This window comes from Lacerta agilis, chromosome 1 (genome assembly GCF_009819535.1).
Source record: "Lacerta agilis isolate rLacAgi1 chromosome 1, rLacAgi1.pri, whole genome shotgun sequence".
NCBI lineage: Eukaryota > Metazoa > Chordata > Lepidosauria > Squamata > Lacertidae > Lacerta > Lacerta agilis.
In genome coordinates this window covers 81,778,294-81,798,944 of record NC_046312.1, presented here as the reverse complement: position 1 = coordinate 81,798,944, position 20,651 = coordinate 81,778,294, and the positions used below count along the sequence as shown (strand labels likewise).

Sequence of the window (20,651 nt, the reverse complement as noted above, 5' to 3'; positions counted from 1 at the left end):
TTTCTTATATCTTTCTCTGGGACTAACACTGCACAAAGATGGGAAAAATAATGACCCAGAGTTCCTTTATTTTAAGTCTTGTTATGTTGCACAGGGTTTTTTCTGTGTAGTGTGAGAACACAAAGTTCTGAGTGAGAGACAGACAGAGAGAAATGTGCTTCTTAGACACCTCTGGACACAGGACCTCACAAGGTCTAATATGAAGCAGGGAGTGCCTAGGTCTTCTGCCAGTAAATTACCGTAATAGATCCCCTCTGGGACAGGATTCCTTCCTTTTGGGAGCTCTTCAGAAAGGCATTGTTCATTGTGTGCACATATTCTCTCTTGCCACTGCAGAATTGTAACGGAATAAATTTGCACCTATGGCACTTCTTGACCAGACCCTTAAAGGAATAGAAGACTTGTTCTTAACTAAATATTTCAATCGCTAATACAGGGATGGGGAACCTGCGCCCGCCAGATATTGTTGAGGCTCCAACTCCCTGGTCAATGCTCAGGGATGATGGGAGTTGTAGTTCATAAATATCAGGAGTGCCATAAGTTTTCCACGCCTGTTCTCATATAAGGTGCATCCCCCTTCAGTAACATCCAAATAGTAATCAGCCTGGAGTTAAGGGGATCTTCAAAGCAGCAGATAGGTGCTTGGGGTGAAATTAGGCTTACCTGTCTGGCAGTGGTGCTTTGATGGGATTGCAGGATACATGGGTGGGAGCGAGACACTGAAAGTGGTGATCCGGCAAGTTTCTCAGGGAAAAAATGGGAAGAATAGTGGCTGCACATTTTACCTCATAACTTGGGTTCCATAAATGCTAACAATTCTTACAAAAATAGGGCGGGGGAGAGAACTAGGAATCTGGGGATTATGGTTCATGGGGACAGGAGTCCAGAGGACACCCATCCCCCTGGACACCCATGGCAGGGTGCCCTGCTATGAATATGTAGCTTCTATAGCAAGAAATGGAATTATGCAATTTGCTGACCTGGAATACTATATATTCTGTTTAACCGTAGCCTTGCAGTGGTGTCTGTGGTCTAGACACATATCTCTGTATGTACTGCATTTTGACTGTTGTTAAGTCTTCGTAGTTTCTCCAGACAAGCAGAGAGTTGTGGGAGGTGCCACTCTTTTGCTATTGCTATTGCTGTCTCTGCAGGGGAGATTTGCTTTCTCCCAGCACAAGTGATCCACCACTGAGGTTACTCCTCAGGCACTTCTAACAATGAGGAGAAGAGAAATTGAAAATGAAGATTTGAGGGGGAAATGCGATTTTTTGACTGACCACCAGTCAGATCTTGCCTATCGCTTCCGCTTCTCCTCAGGCCCAGCTAATGGCTGCAAGGATCTCTCCCCTGTTTTGTCCAACCTGAGTACCGCAGCGCTCTGCCACCTCGGGACATTTTGACCTCTCAGTGAGCAACTTCGGAGCTCTGAGTCAGGCGCCCGTTGTGAAACGGGAGGTTGGGTCTTGTCCTGGAAATTGTGTCGCAATCCCACAACTCAGAAAATCCCACGTGAGTCAGCGGAGTCTGGGCGCCAGCTGCAAGCAGTCAGCCCCTCGGAGCTGCAAAAGACACAACTGGAAAGTTGCTGCCTGCGGAGCTCCTGCAGGATTGGCCCCATCTTCCTGCCATCTTTCCACTTCGTGAAAAACCTAGAGGTAAGGGAGAACCCTTTTTGCCAGGTAGACTTAGGGAGCTTTCACTGCTACTGCACCTGAGCTTCATGTAGACTCTTCCTACATTCTTCATGATGACCTTCTGCAGGTTTTCTGTGCCCTCCTTCCTGAGCCTCTTTTTGCTGGTCTGTTATTTCCCCTCCAATGGACTGTCCCTGAAGTAATCTTCTTTCCTCTGCACAATCCTGTTCCTATTCCTAGTCATTGATTCATTGTAGGAGGACAGTTGTTGATGAGGGGTGGAAATCCCAAATCCCTCTCCGCCTTCCTGGTCCTAGTACAAATGAATGCTAGCCCGTCAAGGGAGGTGATATGTGTGCTAGTTCCATTTGGGCCTCATCAGCTCTTTTCTCCTCTCCCTTTTAGGGCACAGCTATAAAGCTGCAAATAAAACCTTTTAAATGTGTTGTAAAGTGCAATATACAAATGTGACACTAGATGGAGAAAGTGAGCTATGCCAAATTCAATGTATTTTTTTTCCAAAACTTTTTTTTAAAAAAAAGCATTTTCACAGCATTTTAAATATGTGTTTAGATTCCACCTTGGTCTCCTTCAGCAAACATGGGCTCCATGTTCCGCAGCGAAGAGATTTGCCTGGCCCAGCTCTTCCTGCAGTCGGCTTCGGCGTACAGTTGCGTCAGCGAATTAGGCGAGCAAGGACTTGTGGAATTCCGTGATGTACGTGCAAGAGGGTTTGGGGAACCTTTTTTTGGGGGGGGGACAACAAACAAGCATGTTGTAGCCGTTTTCATAGATTAAGGGATTCAAGATTTCCCTGTCTTTTACTGCTTATTTATTTAAATTTTAAATTATTTTTAAAAAAATTTTTGGAGGGGGGAATCCCTAAGCAGTTTACAGAAATTATAAAATGAATAAATAAAATACCAATTTTCTTACAAAAAGTACATTTAAAATCCATCCTAAATTCCAATTCCAGTGCCCTTGGTCATTGTGATGATTTTATAGATTGGTCTTGGTTTTTTTCCACCATCTAATTCTCAAAAAGTCTAACGACAGAAAAAAAACCATAATATACAAATTTTAAAAATCAAATTGAACACCAAAAATTTAAGACACCAGAAACGTAATGACAGGTCTTTGCTTTTAAGTTCCCTGTCTGAGTGCTTTTTCTTTTCTCCATCGATTTTCCCATTTAAAAACCCTGCTTTTCACTGCTGAATCAGAACAAACAGCAAATCTGCCGAAAATCCAAATTGCCGTTCATTCCAATTCAGTATTAAAGAGCGTTGTTTTCTTGGAAAAAGCAGTGGGGCATGGGGGGGAAAGTGCTCAGACACGCACCAGGAATGCCTAGAAAGCACAGGGCAAAAGGTAAGTGTGGATGAGCTTTAATAAAATGGTCAGGGAAACCTGGAGAAGATGGTAGAATTGGGGTGAGATGGAGAAATGGATGTTTTATACCTGGGGAAAGGGTCTTGATGTCATGCAAGCCTTAAGAATGGGTCAGCAAGCAATGGAAAATTGGGCTGCCTGGTTTCCAGTGTTGTCTGTGCAATCCTTGGTGGGCTCTTCACTAGTAATGTGCTTCTTTTTCCTTCCAGCTGAACCCCCATGTCAGCGCCTTCCAGCGACGTTTTGTGGGGGAAATCCGGCGGTGTGAAGATATGGAGAAATCCTTCAGTGAGTGGCACTCCTGTAGGGGGGAGGGGGAGGGCTGTCCTCTGCTGGGTGGCTTGGATGATTACCTTGCCATCGGGTCGGTGACAAAAATCATCTGAAGACACACCCAGGCCAGTCATGTTGCCACAAAACTGCCTTACACACTGCCAAGAGCAGTCAGAAGACCGGGCCAAGTTTCTGGGCGTTGAAATTGCATTAGGAAATCATGAGACTTTTGCAAATAATGCAACATTTTAGATGTAATTTCTGGTTTCTGGCTGAGTTTCTGTTGCACTTCCTCTCTTGGCCTGTTTTTACTGCCCTTGTTCAAACTGAAGCATCTGTAAAAATGGAGAAGGGGTTAGTCAGTCGGTGCATTGGCCATCTGTGATAGCTGGCTGCTATAATTTGCACTTCCTGCCCTCCACCTGCCTGTTGTGACTTCCTGTTTCTTCTTCCTCTGTCATCAGTCTGTAGCATTTGAGGGTGGTTTGCATATTCCATATTTTTCTTTTCTAATGTCCTTAGCTGATTAAGATCTCATTTAACATGTTTTACCTTTTTTTGGCACTCAGAACGTTTTGGGAAAGCACTAAGAGCATTTTGAAAAGCACATCATGTTACTCTATTACATGAAACAAACGTATCTCAAAAAGTTTTTCCAGTAGTCAAAAGTTGTCAATGTGAAATATTTGATTCGGGGGGAAATCCAATAAAGCACATTTGCTGCTGCTACTAATATTAAGCATGCATATTAAGCAAGAGTTTAAAAGTCTTCATGTGTATTGTTTGGTTCAGGCCTGGGGTACCTTCCCCAGTCAGCCATATTTCCTGGAGGATAATGGGGGCTGCATCTCTCTCTCTCTCTCTCTCTCTCTCTCTCTCTCTCTCTCTCTCTGTGGGCCCCCTCCATTTTGGTTCAGCACTGAAGCAAGGGGTAAAGGATTAAAGCCTCCTTATTCCCATACAGCAGGATCCTGATTCTTATTGGGCTGTTCTGGCTGGGGAAGAAGAGTAGCTAGCACAGAAGTTCAGGAAGGGGCAGGGTGGGGACTAATAGTAAATGCCCTCTGGGCTTGGATGATGGTGATGAATGATTACATTTCTATCCTGCCCTTCTTCCCAGCAGAGCTCCGAGCAGCAAACATCAAAATGTTTAAACAATGCAATTTATACAAACAATACAATGTTTGTAATTTTAGGAAGCAATCCGCTTTTGGAAAGTAAGCCTTTTCCACAGTAAAACAAAGCAGAGGAAACCTTTTTGTCCTTACTTTAGAAAAAATATTTCTGCTTACATCCCTGGCTACAGTGTACTCTGCAAATTCACAGTGCTGTTTATGATTAGATGCTCTGGTCCCCACCTACTGTGCCTGCTGGATTCAGTTGCAGCAAACGAAAATTATACTGGTTTTTTCTGACATCATGTGCTCAGCTCTCACAATTTCATAACGATGTAATTCTCGTAATTGCAGAAGCTGGCGTATTTAGGAAATTCCTGACTTTCACAAGCCTGGCTAAAGCCTGAGAATTACTTAAGTATATATAAAAAAGCCCTGCAGGATCAGGCGAAAGGAACATCTACTCCAGCATCTTGCCCTCACAGGGGCCAATGAGACATAAATAGGAAGCACACAAGCAAGACATGAGCGTAACAGCACTCTCCTCACTTGTGCTCCCTGCTATTCAGAGCATTGTGCTCTGGCACTGAACAGAGCCATTGTGACTAGTAGACATTCTTGAACCCACAATCCTGAGATTAAGAGTCTCATGCTTTGCCAACAGAGCTATCTCACTATCCTCCGAAAAATCTTTCAAAGCTAACTTTTAAAGCTATCCAAGTTGGTGGCCGTTGCTACACCTTGGGAGTAGCAGATTCCAAAGTTTAAATATATGCTGTGTGTCTTTGTGCAGTGCATCTTTGGCAGGCTTGTACAACGTCCAGCCAAATGCAGCTATACCAGGGTTGGCAACCTTTTGGGGCCAGTGGGCCCATTTTGAGAAAGTGCCATGATCCCCCGTCCCAAAATGGGTGCCGTAAGGACATGGTGTAACACGAAATGGCTGCTGCATCTGAAAGAGTAGGGGTGGTGGTGGTGTCAGCATGCCCCTTCTCATCAGCCCCCATCGGGGGGGGGGGAGGCACCTACGCCAGCCTCTTTCAGTTGCAGAGAGACGCTCCTTGCACATCTCCTCTGTTCAGAACAGATGGGAGGGTGAGTGTCCAATCCTGGCATCTAATAAAATTTGAGCATGCTTAAGAGATTTGTATTTAACTTGGGAGAGGTTGAGTACAGGTAGAACCAACTGTATCCCATGTTCCGGATCTTTTTTTTAAAATTATAAATCTTTTTTGTTGAGTTTTACATTACAAATTTAAATTCAAACATTAAACATCATCATCATTTAGGATTCCCTGAATCCTTTTACTCCCCTCCACCCTTCCATGGTTTCCATTTTCAATCTTTCCCCACTGCTTCACATACTTTCTCTGTTTTTCTAAAATAGTACAGTTTTACTTTAGTTTTTATACAAGCGTTACTTGGATCCTGCCAAAGTTTTTGGTTGTTTACAGTGTTCTCTTAGGTATATTGTAATTCCCCCCCCCTCCATTCCTTCTTAAAGTTCCTCTCTTCCTGGTTTCTGATTTTCCCGGTCAATTTCGCCATTTCAGCATAGTCCATCATCTTCAGCCATTCGTCTCTGGTCAGGACTTTATCTTCTTTCCATCTCCCATGTTCTGGATCTTTGAGGGGATATTTACATCACAAAATCTTTCAGCCAAATGTTTTATGAACCTTGGGAGCAGAGGACAGTCCCAGGTTCTCCTCCTCCTCCTCATGTCTCGAATCTCCCTCTCCAGCTTTCTTAGCACAGCAAGTGTGGAAGGCAGGCCTGACACTGACACCCCCTGAGGAGAACCTGCCAGCTCCTCTGGCTCGGGATGCCCTGCAGATCCAGGAGCAGTCTGAGCGGCTGGCACAGGAGCTGAGGGAGGTGAGCCACAACCGCGAGAAGCTGGTTGGTCGGCTACAGGAGCTGCGCGAGCACATTCAGGTGCTACAGGAGGGACAGCGTTTCACAGGCCAACTGGTAAGTGAGTTCCACCCGTTCCGCTTCCTGCTCCACCAAGACTCTCTGCTGCGCTTGGAGGAGAAAGGGATGCAACTGCAGCCAATTAGCTGAAAGTTAGCTCAGGCTTGCTGAAATTGTACATTGCTTCCCATAGCGGGGGGGGGGGGGGGGGGCTTAAAGCAATTTTCAGCAAGAATGAAATACAATACAGTGGTACCTTGGTTCTCAAATGCCTTGATACTCAAACAACTTGGAACCCAAACACTGCAAACCCGGAAGTAAATGTTCTGGTTTGCAAGCTTTTTTCAGAAGCTGAACATGCTCTGTTTTTTTTTCTTTTTTAACAATATTTTTATTCATTTTCAAGTTACACAACACACATAAAACAACAAACAGCACATTAACTACGTTGCTTAAAATATCAGATCAGATTCTTACAGTTCACACCAAAAAAGTGTTACGCTTCCGTTTTGAGTGTTAAGCTGAGGTCTGTCTGCTTTTGCAGCTCTTTGTTTTTGTGACTGTGTGGAACCCAGTTCAGCTACTGATTGATTGTGTGACTACAGTACATTGTTTATTGCTTTCATTTTATGGATCAATGGTCTCGTTAGATAGTAAAATTCATGTTAAATTGCTGCTTTAGGGGTTGTTTTAAAAGTCTGTAACAGATTAATCCATTTTGCTTTACTTTCTATGGGAAAGCGCATCTTGGTTTTGGAGCGGACTTCGGGAACGGATTAAGTTTGAGAACCAAGATACCACTGTAACGGAAAGGAGATCCTTGAGCCAATATGGAATAAAAAAATGCTAAAAAGAAAATAATTCGTTTTTTTCCCGCCAAAAAAGAGCGTCATGTGTTTCACAGTGACAGCTAATACTACTACAGTCATACCTCGAGTTGCGTACGCTCCATGTTGCGTACGTTTGACTTCTGTGGGTGTGCAGAAGCGCAAAAATGCGTGAACTTCCGGGTTTTTTGTCTCCCCCCCCCCCCGGGGCATTCATGTTAAGCACGCCCATGTTATGTAGCGCGATCCGAAACGGATTGTGTGCGTAACACGGGGTACCACTGTACTGCTAATAATAGGCATAGAATATCAAGCCCATGGATCATTTTCTTCTTTGCTGTTCTCCTAATGCTTTAAAACTACTTGAATATTATTTGACAATATCTGAGTGGCCTGTTGCTCCAAAATTTTTTGACCCTGGCACTTTCTACTCCTTCCCTCTCTGTGCTTTGTCTTTTGAAGCAGTTTTCTCCTAACTAGATTCTGATAGAGCAAATGAGCTTGACTGAAGAGAAAAACTACTTTACATGGTGGAGCACAGCCCAGTTAGGAGGGGAGAGCCTCACCTTGCCTGCACGTTTTAAACTTTTTGTTTAAAAATCACTTTGACTCCTCCACCCATGACTTTTTTTTTCTTCTTGAATGAGCAAATACATGAAGAACAACTCTGGCTGTCCCTGTTGCATTTAACTTGACCCTAGCTAACTATTACCCCCTGGATTTTATTACTGCAGGCTATCAACCTTAAGGATATTATTAAGGACACCTGCGAGGGAGCTCATGAGTCCTGGGATGGTAGCAGGCCCTTCTCTCACAGGCTGTTTTCCCATCAGCAGGTGCCGTTAGCATCACCAGCTCGGCCACGAACCTTCTCTGACAGAGAACCTCTGCTTGACCCATCCATGGCACAGCGGCTTGACCTCAAAGTAAAGTGAGTTGTGAGGGGGGGGCGGGTCATTCAGGCTGACAGTTCTGTACAAAGCTTGTCAAGTAAACCAAAGCCATTGTTCCTGAAGTGAGAGCTGATGTAGCCTAATGGTTAAGAACATGAAGCAGGACATCCTCAATTCAGTTTTAAAAAATAAAAATGTCAGTGTCACAAACTCTTATGTGGCCTTGCATAAGTCACTATTTAACTAATAATAATGATCCCAATATTAATAATAATTGTATAATAGTCAATAATGATAATTGCAATGGGCAGTTCTGCTAGGGAAAGCACTTTAGGAATTTCCCATACCTGTCCTCTTTCTCAGTGCCCCCTAAATCTGCTCCTGAAGGTTGAGGGAAAACCCACAACAACTTTAAGAGGCACACAGGGCATGTGCAAGGAGAGGAGAAGGTGGAGGTGTTCCATTGCATGGCCCAAAGTGCCTTGCACTAGCAAAACTGTTCAGTTGGACACCATCCAGTATTAAAAGTAACCAAAATCCAGAATAAAAAATTTTGTCAGCAGAGAGTAAAACAACATGGAAAGTATGACAAGACTTTCAGGAGGGCATTCTGTAACTGGAGTGCCCACCACTGAGAAGGCCCTTTCCTCAGTTGATGGGGGCATCTGAAGAAGGTAATCTGAAATTGACCTTGGTAACCTAAAGTGAATGCTCATCTAGCTTCTAGGGTTGTTAAAGGGATTACTGTGATAATCCTTACGAGGCACTTGATAGACTACAAATGCAGTATCTAGATGCTAAGGGCTTGTTATGTTGCCACAGCGCACTGTGTGCCCAGCCTCACGTGTGCAGAATCAGTGTGCATTTTGTATGCTCTCCCCTTTGCTCTCAAGCTTTATCGCAGGTGTGATCCACCCATGGCGGGTGAATGTGTTTGAACGGCTGCTGTGGCGCGCATGCCGTGGCTACCTTGTGGCCAACTTCACTGAGATGCCGGAGCCCATGGAAAACCCAGCCACGGTGAGATGAAATGAAGAAAACTGGGGTGTAAAATGGCTGCCTGTGAGGTGTGGCAGGCAATGTAGAGGGGTCTGTGTGTGGGGGGGTGAGATTCAAGGCCTGAGTTTGAGTGGAGCAGGGTGTGGCACAGTTTGGGAGGCTGTCATGTGGCTTAGGCTGAAGGCCCGAATGGTCCTTCTCCTGCTCCTCTCAAGAAGTGCAGAGGTTTCTGAGCAAACCTGTCCCCTTGTGTGTAGGGCGAGAGCGTCACCTGGGTCATCTTTCTCATCTCCTTCTGGGGGGAACAGATTGGGCAGAAAATCCGCAAGATTGCTGACTGGTGAGTGCTATGAGTGTTGCATGTCCCCTCTGATGTCTATTGATGCTGAATAACCCCCCTCATCTGCCTGCCTTGGTCTCCTTCTGCTTGCTGTTTATAACCCTGGTGCCATAACATCCCAAAGGTCCGACAAATCACAGGCCCTGCAATGTTTCCCCCTTTCCCCCTGTTTGACACATGACATGCCTTTTTAACTCCTCAAGAGGCCTGCCAAACACAAACCTTCCAAATCAGTTCCTGTGGTATGTGCCTTGCTCCAGTGGTGTCTCCATGGGGCTGAGGAGGAAGTCAGACACAATCTTCCTTATGCCCTAAGGCAGCTCTGCCCATCTTCGCACAACTAGCCAAACTACCCACCATCTTTCAACAAAATGCTCCCTCTGCTTCTCTGGGTTGCCTCCCGCCACCTCCGCCTGCCAGTGTGTTTGCATGTGCCTGTGTGTATTCACTCTGTGCTGTGTCCCCCCACAGCTTTCACTGCCACCTGTATCCTTACGCTGACAAGGAGGCTGAGCGCTTGGAGACACTGTATAAACTGCGCACTCAGATTGAAGATCTGACCACGGTACGGTGATAAAGGGCCGCTTAGGGTGGTACACGGGGCGGGCTCGAAATTGGGGATATGCTGTCAGAGAGTTTTTCAGAGGATCCATGGTTTCCAGTTCTGGGGCAGGAAATGAGATTGCATGGGTGGAGTGGTGAGAGTATATCACTGCAGATGATTAATTTCTTTTTCAGATTTTAAATAGAGGAGGGGTTGGTGTTTGTTAATTGGTTTGCATCTGTTGTTGTCATTGTATTTGCTCGTTTCTTTTTGTTGTCATTGTATTTGCTCATTTCTTTATACAAAAAAGGAGTGTCTCACTGTGACTTAGCAGCAAAATATGAAGAGGTGAAATGATTAAAAAAAAACACACAAAATGACATACAATTCAAAATTCTTAAAATGCTCATCCAGCAATGCAATAAATAAGGACGAGTCCTACCCCAAACCACTAAAAGATTAGCATCACAGTGGCTAATTAAGGCCTCTTAATTTAAAACAGGATCACACCACTGTGAACAGACATGGCTTCCCCTAAAGAATATTGGGAACTGGAGGTTAAGGGCACTTAAACTGCTCAGAGTTGTAATTCTGTGAGTTTTAACCGTCAAGCCCTCTTCCCAGGGAATTCTGAGAACTGTCGCTCTGTGAGGGGAGTAGGATTCTCCTAACAGCTCTAAGCACCCTAAACAAACTACAGTTCCCAGGATTCTTTGGCAGAAGCCATGACTGTTTAAATTTGTATGGCATTGCTTTAAACGTATAGTGCAGATGGGGCCTTGAACGTACTTTCCTCCTACCCCAGATCCTAATTTCTCGGGGAGGGAAATGCCAGTATATTGGTGCAAGTGCTCCTCCCCACAATGGTTTTCTCCACCGCATTCATGCAGAGTGTCACATTTCAAAGCTGCAGCCACACTCTGTACTTCCTGTGGCCCCACGTGCAGCCCCATTTCCAGACTAGTAGCTCTAAGCAGCACATTTCATTGCTAAACTGATCCCCATTTTTTTTGGTATTTTTATTTTTAAATCCTTACAACTCTAAATCCCCCTTTTTGCTTCAAAGTCTTCCACGGTCTCCCTCAGTTCTGCCTCATATTGCTTATGAAAAAAAACAGGTCTTGGGCAAGACGGAGCAATACCTGGACCAGCTGCTGCAGAAGGTGCTCTTGGAATTGCCTGCTTGGCAAATGCGGATACAGAAGATGAAGGCCATCTACTTCATCCTCAACCAGTGCAGCTTCAACATCACCGACAAGTGCCTCATCGGGGAAGTCTGGTGTCCTGTCCGCGACCTTCCTGCTGTGCAGCAGGCTCTGCGTGAGGGATCGGTATGTGCCACAGAATATCGGCTCCCTTCTGCTTCTCCTTCGATGTACCTCCCATTTCACGTCCCCCTCCTCCTTCTTTTTGTATGCCTACCTGTTTGCACAAGTAAAGAGCAAGATATTTTGAGTCAGGGGTTGATACATGTGCTTTGCACACACACACCCGGTGCGTTGGGCCAAAGGAAGGTAAATAGGGCTCCCAGCGGGGCAAGGGCCAAGAGATTTTGCTGTCTGAGGCGAAGGACAAGATGGTACTCTCTCCCCATTCCATATACTAAAGTCAACCTTACTGGCAGGTTGACTCGTCCTTCAACACTGGTCCTCCATTGCGCCTGAGGGCAGCAGGCTAGCTTAGGGAGCACAGGAGCAGGGTAGCTTCTGGGGCTCTGTGGGAACAGTAGGGTGGAGCTGCCATTACTCTCTTGCTCCCTAGGATTTCATGCCTGAGGCTGCTACCTTGGCTTGCCTAATGATAGGGCCAGCCCTGGGCAATGCAGTCGTACCTTGGAAGCCAAACACCTCGGCACTCGTGCGTTTTGGCTCCCGAATGCCGCAAACCCGAAAGTGAATGTTCCACTTTGCAAATGTTCTTTGGAACCTGAACATCCGGCACAGCTTCCAATTGGGTGCAGGAGCTTCCTGCAGCCAATCGGAAGCTACACCTTGGTTTCCAAATGTTTTGGAAGTCAAAAGGACTTCCAGAACGGATTCCGAGGTATGACTGTTCATTGGTAATATATTGAGACAAATATAGGATAAGGCAATGTTCTTCTCCCTCCCCCTCCCCCTCCCTCTCTCCCCCCCCCCACTAGCCAGGACCACACCCAGCTGCATGAATGCCTCTCTCCTTTTTCAGAGCTCCTGGGCAAACCAATGTACTTGATGCTCCTGAACTCTCTCTTCCCCTTACAGCACCGCAGCGGTTCTGGGGTGGAGTGCTTTGTTCACCAGATTCCCTGCACTGAGAGCCCCCCGACCCTCATTCGCACCAACAAGTTCACTGCCGGCTTCCAGAGCATTGTTGACGCCTACGGGGTGGCTAGCTATCAGGAGGTGAACCCAGGTGAGCAGCTTTGCCACATCCCGCTCTTGACCTTGCAAGGGGCACGCACAGTTGCGCAGTGGAACATCCTCTTTTCGGCGAAAGAGGGAGGGCATCAGGGCATTGCTCACTGACGTTTGGGAGATTGCTCCCAAGAAAGGAAGGCTGTGTGTTTTCTGGGCTTCCTGGCTATGGGACAGAGAGAAGAAGGAGGAAAACTAGAATGGGTCTTGTGGGTGGAATTGTCTTCATGGCTGGCCAGGAGTGGAGAGTTTGCCGCCCCTCCAAAGATGCCACTGAACATTGTTCCTATCAATCCTGACCAGTGGCCATGCTGGCTGGGGCTGATGGGAGTTGGAGTCCAACGACATCTGGAGTTGTACAGGTTCCTCGCCCCTGATGTAAGTCAAGCAGAGCAGGGCGAGAGTGGGTTATATATTTTTGTATCCTACTTGATTAGTATCATTAGATTAGATGCTTTGCAGTTCAAAGAAAGGAGGTTTTTTTTTATTTGGGGCTTGGTTAGGTGAAATGGCAGTTGACTCTGTGTTTTTTTTTTTGTGGGGGTTGCAAAGGTGGGGGGGGGTGTTTGCCTTGACTTCCTATCTGACGCTAGACCTGCTTTGCAGCTCCCTATACCATCATCACCTTCCCTTTCCTGTTTGCTGTCATGTTTGGGGATGTTGGCCATGGGCTGCTGATGTTCCTCTTTGCCCTTTGGATGGTGCTGGCTGAGAACCGCCCCAGCATGAAGAAGGCGCAGAATGAGGTGAGCCCCAGATTGCGGAAGAGGCAGCGGGTGGAGAGGGGATACGCTTTGGGTGGATGGAAAAGGATCGCATGCTTTCCGCAATACACCTCGGGTTATGTTTTTATTTTATTTAGTACCTTTATCTCCCACTTCTTCTCCAAGGAGCTGAGAGCAGCACTTATGGTTCTCCCCAGTCCTGTTTCTCTAGAAAAAGAGGTGCCGGAACTCACCATGAACACCTCCCTTGTTCTCTTATAATGGCAATGGCGCACAACTGAGATGGCGCCCTGGTTCTCCCTCGCCCCCTTTTTACCCTTGCAAGCAACCCTGTGAGGTAGGCTTAGAGATAGCGACAGGCCCAAGGTCACCCAGTGAGATTCATTACCAAGTGGGGATATGAACCTGGGTCTAATCCAGGTTCTGATCGGCCACACGAACCACACCGACTCTCAGAGATTTACCATCTCACCAAACACACCCTTGTCTTCCTGCCCCCAGATCTGGCAGATGTTCTTTGAGGGCCGCTACCTCATCCTCCTGATGGGTGCCTTCTCTGTCTACACCGGCTTCATCTACAACGAGTGCTTCAGCAAAGCCACCAACATCTTCCCCTCTGCCTGGAGCATCGCTACCATGGCCAATCAGTCAGATTGGAGGTACTGACTAGCCTATGACCCAAAGCGGCCTCTTCTTTCATGACGGCTGCATCATTCTCATATGCTGAAGCAATTCCTTCTCCTTACAGTGAGGAGTTCTTAGCTGGAAACCCTGTTCTTGCCCTGAACCCCAATGTCACGGGAGTTTTCAAAGGTCCTTACCCTTTTGGGATAGATCCGGTAAGTACTGCGAGAGCACACCAGTGCTAAGCTGTTTCTCAGCTTTCCCCAGGCTGGTGCCCTCCATGGGTTGCAGTGCCCATGAGGGCACCGGATTTGTGAGGCTGCTTTAACTGATTCAACAGTGCAGGACCCTGGTAATTGCTGTTTGATGTGTGAAGGTCAGATAAGGGTGTTCTGTGGGGTGTTAGGAGAGGGTCAGGTATCTCTGGTGGGGGACACATCAAGCTCCTTCTGGGTAGTTCATCCAACATTGGTCCCCACCCTGCACTCAGCTCTCACCTGTGGCTCCTAGAAGCTGTCAGAATGTGACAGTGGCCACACCCCAGGTAATGGTTCAGCCATATGAGGGTAGCCAATGGGTCTTAAACCCTCAGTGGGTTAGGGACTTGCATGCAAATCCAGAAGATTGAGCGGATGAGACCAATAGTGGCAAGGAAGACGGTTTCTGCACATGCTGTAGAGGAAAATGGGGGGCAGATCAGGCTAATCAACCAGGGAAGGTAGCCCATCTAGGAGAAGGAAACCTGATCCTTAACTTCCGTTGTCTTGCGGGATATCTTCAGGAGAAGAAAAGGCTAAGGAGTAAACCCTACACAAATCCGGAGTGGAGTCCCTAAGGTGGTTTGGATGGTGCCTTATATGCCTCCTTCTGTCGACTCCTGTAGCTAAGCTGGTGCCAAACGTATTGCTCTGCTTTGCTTTGGACCACATCAGTGAGACTGAGAGGGGGGTCTTGTTGTCTGGGCAACCCAGGACCTCCATACACACTGCCCAGGCTTGCACCCTGGAGAGGTGCTAATGCAGCAAAAACAACATGGGAGGCAGCATTTACGGGAAGGTGTTCTCTCCTCATCCCCTCTTCTAAAAGAGGTTCACACTGCATATTGATTGCAGCCTTCTGCAACCTGGTGTAGTTTTGGACTACAATTCCCATCTGCCCTTAGCCAGCATGTCCAGAGGTCAGGGTTGATGGGACTTGTAGTCCAAAATATCTGGAGGGCACCAGGTTGGGGGAGGCTGGCTTATCATGTATGCACGTTCTTGATTCTTCCCTTCCACGCTTGTGACTCAGATCTGGAGCCTGGCCATCAACCATCTCACCTTCTTGAACTCCTTCAAGATGAAGATGTCTGTGATCCTGGGCATTGTGCACATGAGCTTTGGGGTCTGGCTTGGCATCTTCAACTACATGTAAGTACTGGGCTGGTCCTCCACCTGCAGCTGCTCCTGCGAGGGATGCGAAGGACCCCTCTGGCTCCATTTCACCCATTGATTCCTGCCAAAGGAATCCTGTCTTGCTTTCAGCCAGCAGATAGGGATTCAAAAGGGGGATTAGACAAATTCATGGAAAATAAGGCTACCAGTGGCTACTAGCCTCTGTATATGTAGTTCCTTGAGTGTCCCTAAGTGTGCAAAGGGCTGTTGGACTCAGCTCTTGCGTGTGGTCTTCCCATTGGCATCCGGATAGTAACTCTGCAAGCAGGACGATGCACTGCATGCACCTCAGGCCCGACCCAGCAGGGATCTTCTTATGATCCTGACACATTTATTCTCATGGTCCCTCTGTTGTTTGCTCATTTCCTTTTTACAGCCACTTCAAGAACTACTACAAGATTCTCCTGGTTTTCGTTCCGGAGATCATCTTCCTGCTGGGACTCTTTGGCTACCTTGTAATCATGATCTTTTACAAATGGCTGGCGTATGACGTCTCCGATTCCCAGTCTGCTCCCAGCATCCTCATCCACTTCATTAATATGTTCATGTTTTCAAACGATGCCAGTAATGTTCCACTCTTTAACCACCAGGTAACATCTTGTGGCACTGTACTTTTTATCTGTTGGGTGTCTGATGGGTGTTGCCATCCAGCTCCTCGGGTGTTTCTTCCCTTGCTCCCCTCCCCATCCTGTTTTGAGGAGGGAAATATTCAGAACTTGTAAGGCTGGCTGAGACGGAGCAAATCCAGTAATCAAGGGGAGGGGAATCTTTTTCAGGCTGGGAGACACATTTTCTTCTGGGCATGCCAGTGGTGGGAGGGGCTAGAGGAAAATTGGGCTGAGTAGCAAATGTAAAAATTGTACTGTATATTATGGCGTATAAGACTACTTTTTAATCCAGGAAAATCTTCTCAAAAGTCAGGGGTTGTCTTACACGCTGGGCAGAGAATCTGTGGTCGAGTACATCTCAAACTCTATATTTTAACTGGAAAAGTTGGGGGTCGTCTTATACGCCCAGTCGTCTTATATGCCGGAAAATAGGGTACCTTTGTACAGTAGGCTAGCTTTGACACATGTATGTCTCTCTGTGTCCTCCATCCATACAAATAAGAGGCATTGTTAGAGAAGGGCACATTCCAGACAGGCAAAAAGACTTGGGATGTGAAGCCACACAAGGGGTGTGGCTTGGGAAAACTTCTGATGGCCAATAAAGAGGTGTGGAGGCCCACATTTGGCCCCCAGGCCTAAGGCTCCCATCAGTTTACAGCAGTGAGAGAGAATAGACTATACCCAGATAGTGGGTTACCCACATTATCTACATTACCCGGTGCCCCAAATGACATTGGGTGCTGGTGGGCTTATAAGAGAAGCTTATGGGAAAAGTCACTTGAGGTGGCTTAAGCTTGCTTAACTCAAGCATCTCTTATCATTTGATAGCCTGCCATTTGAGGAAATGCTGCTGAATTTGAGAACTGTCTTAGTTGAAATGTGCTGTGTTCTAATGCGAAGGTTTCGTTCACCTGGGGTGCTTGATCTCTGATGCGTGCTTCACAAGGGCAAGTCATTACTTGATGTAGCTACTGAGTGATGAATGTGCATGTGTGAATCAGCCCTATGCAAGGGAGCACAAACCCACAAGGTCACTAAATAAAAATGTACTTGGCTGGCTCCCAGCCTGCCTGCCTTCTGGCTGTTCGACTTAGGGCTGAAGAGGTTTGCAAGATCTTTCTCTTTCACTCCAGGCCCTGGTGCAGACAGTGTTGGTGGTGGTAGCCCTGGCCTGTGTGCCTATCTTGCTGCTGGGGACCCCCTTGTACCTCTGGAGCCAGCACCGACAGAAGGCCTCTTTGTCCAGGGTAAGACCCCTCTATATGACTGGGCCTGGGGCTGCTATCCAACCCTGCCTTTCTATATCCCAGCCCCCTTGCTGGGTCACTGGGTCAGGGTCTTTGCAGATATGCATTGAGATCCTGGTACCACCAGGAGCAGGGCACTAAACCTCGAGGACTGAGTCTGGGGATGATCTCAGATGGCCACCTAGATGCCACAAGGATTCTTTGGAAGAACAGCATCACTTTTAATCTTGTAGGTTCAGGATTGTGATGCTTGAAGCCCTTCTGTGTGCAAGGCCGTCCATCCCCCCCCCCCCACTGACCAATGTGTTTCTGGGATGCTTGCAGCACAATCCTTCCAGCGCAGAAGAACGCCAGCCTCTGCTAAACTGTCAGGAGCCGAGCAGATCTGTGAACGTTGCTGAGGATGATGTGGATTGTGCCAAATCCAAACAGGAGTTGGAGGTAACTTTGTGTCCGGGAGGTCAGGATTCTGGGACGTGGCTCCGATTTTCACCACTGAAGTAAATTATGCAGAAGTTGCTGCCGAATGCGAGTGTTTTTTTTTGGGGGGGGGGTTGTTTGTTTTTCTGTGTAATTTAGAATCATTTGGTAAAAACGGGTGTAATTTAGAATCATTTGGGTAGGCAAACTAAGGCCCGGGGGCCGGATCCGGTCCAATTGCCTTCTAAATCTGGCCTGTGGATGGTCGGGGAATCAGCGTGTTTTTTACATGAGTAGAATGAGTGCTGTTATTTAAAATGCATCTGGGTTATTTGTGGGGCATAGGAATTTGTTCTTTTTTTCCAAAATATAGTCCAGCCCCCCACAAGGTCTGAGGGACAGTGGACCGGCCCCCTGCTGAAAAAGTTTGCTGACCCCTGGACTAATCCTTGCCACCCCACTGATTCTTGCCTTTCCCCCCTTCAGTTTGACTTCTCCGACGTGTTCATGCATCAGGCAATCCACACCATCGAGTACTGCCTTGGCTGCATCTCAAACACAGCCTCCTACCTCCGTCTCTGGGCTCTCAGCTTGGCCCACGCACGTGAGTTTCAGAGGCTGGGAGAGGAACGGACAGAAAGCAGGAAGCACAGCAAGTGATTTGGCCACATAGACCTGGGGGAGGATGGTGGGCGATGTGTTTTTTCGGAGATCTCACCACATACATCAGGCCCCATTCCTGCGTTGTTGGGGGCTCCCTTGCAGCCACTTCTAAAAGCTTTTGAGGGACTCTCTCTGCCCCAGCATGTTTGTGATGTGGTTTAGATTTTTTTATGGCAATATCTTAGTCTTCAGACTGGAGCTAGCAATGTGTATTGCGATTGTGGGGTGCTTGGATTTGTTAGCTGCCTTGAGTGTCTTTTAAACATTAGGTGAGATATGTGTTTTTAAAATTAAAAAATGCATTTTTTACCTGGTGGATGTGTCCAACACCTTTAGGGAACAGGAAGGGGTGTGTGTGTGTGTGTGTGTGTGTGTGTGTGTGTGTGTGTTAGCAGGTGGGGCTTTACATCTGTGCTAAGGGTAGAATTCGGTGATTGTTCCGTCAGCGCAAGCATTTCTGCTTGTCAGATGGAACAATCTTCCTTCTCCAAGCCCCCAAAAGCTGCTTTTGGGCCTGGGGGAGATCCCATAGCGCTAGCAGGACTCATTGTGCTGGTTCCCATTAGTGCAGCTCCTCAGTTGGATCCAACCTTGGGTGGTCTGTAAGGGAGGGGAAAGGCTCTTTGGCTGCTCTACTGCTCCCTGACAAGTCCTGCACCCATCCTTCCCCACAGAGCTCTCAGAGGTCCTGTGGACCATGGTGATGAGGAACGGCCTTCACATTACGGGCTACAAAGGTGGGGTCCTCCTCGTCCCGGTTTTTGCCTTCTTTGCGGTACTGACTGTGGCAATCCTGCTGGTGATGGAGGGGCTTTCGGCTTTCCTGCATGCCCTGCGTCTACACTGGTGAGAGACACACATGTATATACCCGCTTTCTGTCAGTGAATCCTGTGCGGGAGATAAATCCAGTCAGTCAATAAGACTGCCAGGTGCTTCCACTCTGAGCACCGAGACCCGGGTGGGGTTAGGGGTGTGGGTGATAGAGGACTCTCCTCCTCACGAGGTCAGGAAAATTGTTCTGTGTGAGAGGGAGGGACCTGGAGTGGCAGAGTTTATTTCTCCTTTCCCCCACCCAACTGTGAATCAGGGATTGTGTTACTACTGGGATTAGTGTTGCAAGCTGAGAGCAGTGCTTCCAGATCTCGACTTGACCGCTCTTGTGCTGTTGTTTTTCAGGGTGGAATTCCAGAACAAATTCTACACAGGCTCTGGGTACCGGTTCACCCCGTTCACCTTCACTACAGACACCTGGGACTAAGAGAGAAAGGACATCTTTCTTCCCAGAGAGCAGATGTACTGTGTGCCCTCATGAGCCAATTGGCTTATGCTGTGTTTTTTTATATATATATGAGCGACTGTCTCTTGCTTCCTTCTTTCTACCATTTGTGCCTTGTGTCTGACCGGAAGGTGTGGCAGAACTTCTTTAACTCCTCTGACACGCACCTTTTTTGGGGAAGGAACTACCTGCTCTGTCCCCATCTGTCTGCTACAATTAAAGTGAGGTCCTTTGCTGCCTCACTACCGGAATATCAGTATTTAGGATGGAGTTCTGGAATTCAGGGTTTACCAAGCCACGTTCCTTCCAGTTCTCGATCCTTATGACTTGCAGCTGAACCAGCCTGCCTTTTGCATATCTCTATAGCCGCTAAGAGTTGCTTCTGGGAAAGAATGGGAAGCGGAACGAATGGATACCACTCCCTATATGGGTGTTTTTACAGGGCTGCTAGGTGGCACTGTCTCTCTTCTTGCTTCATCCCTTTTTGCTGGGGTGCAGCTTTCTGATGCACATCAGTGGACAAGATACCCAGCCCCAGGCACTTGGGCCTTCTGCTCTTCCTAAATTTACATCCAGTTGCTGTTGGTGTTGTCATCCAGGTCTGAGACTCTCTTGTTTCCCTGATGGAGAGCCTGGAGTTGACGTTGCATCAGCCAATGCATGGTGTGGGGCTGCACAGTAGAGCTAAGCCCTTGGTGCATGTGTGTTTTTGAAAGGACTGCCTACCTGTGCTAGCAAGCTAGTTGATATGCTGGGAGCTGATGTGGCTAGCAATGCCTGTCTTTTCCTCATTCATGCTCTGTTTTACCAACTGCTAGCAAAATCCACCAACAGTTGGGGACAACAGCTCTGTACAAGTGGAACATGGAGACTTAGGTTGCCAAGGTCAAGAGAGGGGCTCCTGCCCTGGATTCAGGGGCTCCTACTATAGGAGGCTCTGGGTGTCTAAGGACCCACAACAAAAAAATTGTGGGCATCCACACTGCAGGGCCCCCCACGCAACTTCTGAGGTCTCACAAGGCCCCGGAACTTGATTTCCAGTGCCACCGGAAGTCACTTTCTGAAGCCAGGGGGCGCATGTGACATCATGTTGTCATGCCGCATGTGACATCATGATGTCACAAGCACTGGGCACTCATAACCTGGGGCCCAAGTTGGCTCCCCTGCCTGGGTTGCAGAACAAACTTCCTTCATACTGAAGGCACAGCATGTCATGGGCAGGACTCAAGACTCACGCTGCCATTTAAGAGAAAGACAATGCTTGTGAGCAGGCTGCTGAGAATTCTGTGCTTCAAAAGCCCTCATAAACTCTTTGTCGCCGTAGCT

At 47.4% G+C, this 20,651-nt stretch overlaps 1 protein-coding gene across 3 annotated transcripts; it reads left to right on the top strand.

The window, feature by feature from the left end:
• Nucleotides 1-1,320: 1,320 nt before the first annotated feature.
• TCIRG1 (T cell immune regulator 1, ATPase H+ transporting V0 subunit a3) lies at nucleotides 1,321-19,397 on the top strand. Of its 3 annotated transcripts, none has more exons than XM_033159348.1 (20): nucleotides 1,321-1,658; nucleotides 2,233-2,354; nucleotides 3,239-3,317; nucleotides 6,160-6,389; nucleotides 7,993-8,090; nucleotides 8,946-9,072; nucleotides 9,309-9,391; nucleotides 9,863-9,956; nucleotides 11,054-11,266; nucleotides 12,176-12,326; nucleotides 12,935-13,074; nucleotides 13,555-13,712; nucleotides 13,802-13,892; nucleotides 14,968-15,086; nucleotides 15,487-15,700; nucleotides 16,852-16,965; nucleotides 17,290-17,406; nucleotides 17,872-17,989; nucleotides 18,723-18,894; nucleotides 19,226-19,397. In XM_033159348.1, exons 2-20 carry the CDS (start codon nucleotides 2,238-2,240, stop codon nucleotides 19,305-19,307), a joined length of 2,517 nt encoding a protein of 838 aa, XP_033015239.1. In that variant the 5' UTR covers nucleotides 1,321-1,658; nucleotides 2,233-2,237; the 3' UTR covers nucleotides 19,308-19,397. The 3 variants fall into 3 exon arrangements, with proteins under 3 accessions (XP_033015239.1, XP_033015248.1, XP_033015230.1); XM_033159357.1 differs by having other exon boundaries at nucleotides 2,211-2,354; nucleotides 7,996-8,090; XM_033159339.1 differs by having other exon boundaries at nucleotides 2,211-2,354.
• The last annotated feature ends 1,254 nt before the right edge of the window (nucleotides 19,398-20,651 follow it).

Coding starts and splice junctions, on each gene's coding strand:
- TCIRG1 (XM_033159348.1), top strand. CDS start 2,238: ATGGGCTCCATGTTCCGCAGCGAAGAGATTTGCCTGGCCCAGCTCTTC. Junction 13,075..13,554: donor TGAAGAAGGCGCAGAATGAG/GTGAGCCCCAGA, acceptor TCCTGCCCCCAG/ATCTGGCAGATGTTCTTTGA. Junction 15,087..15,486: donor CTTGGCATCTTCAACTACAT/GTAAGTACTGGG, acceptor TCCTTTTTACAG/CCACTTCAAGAACTACTACA.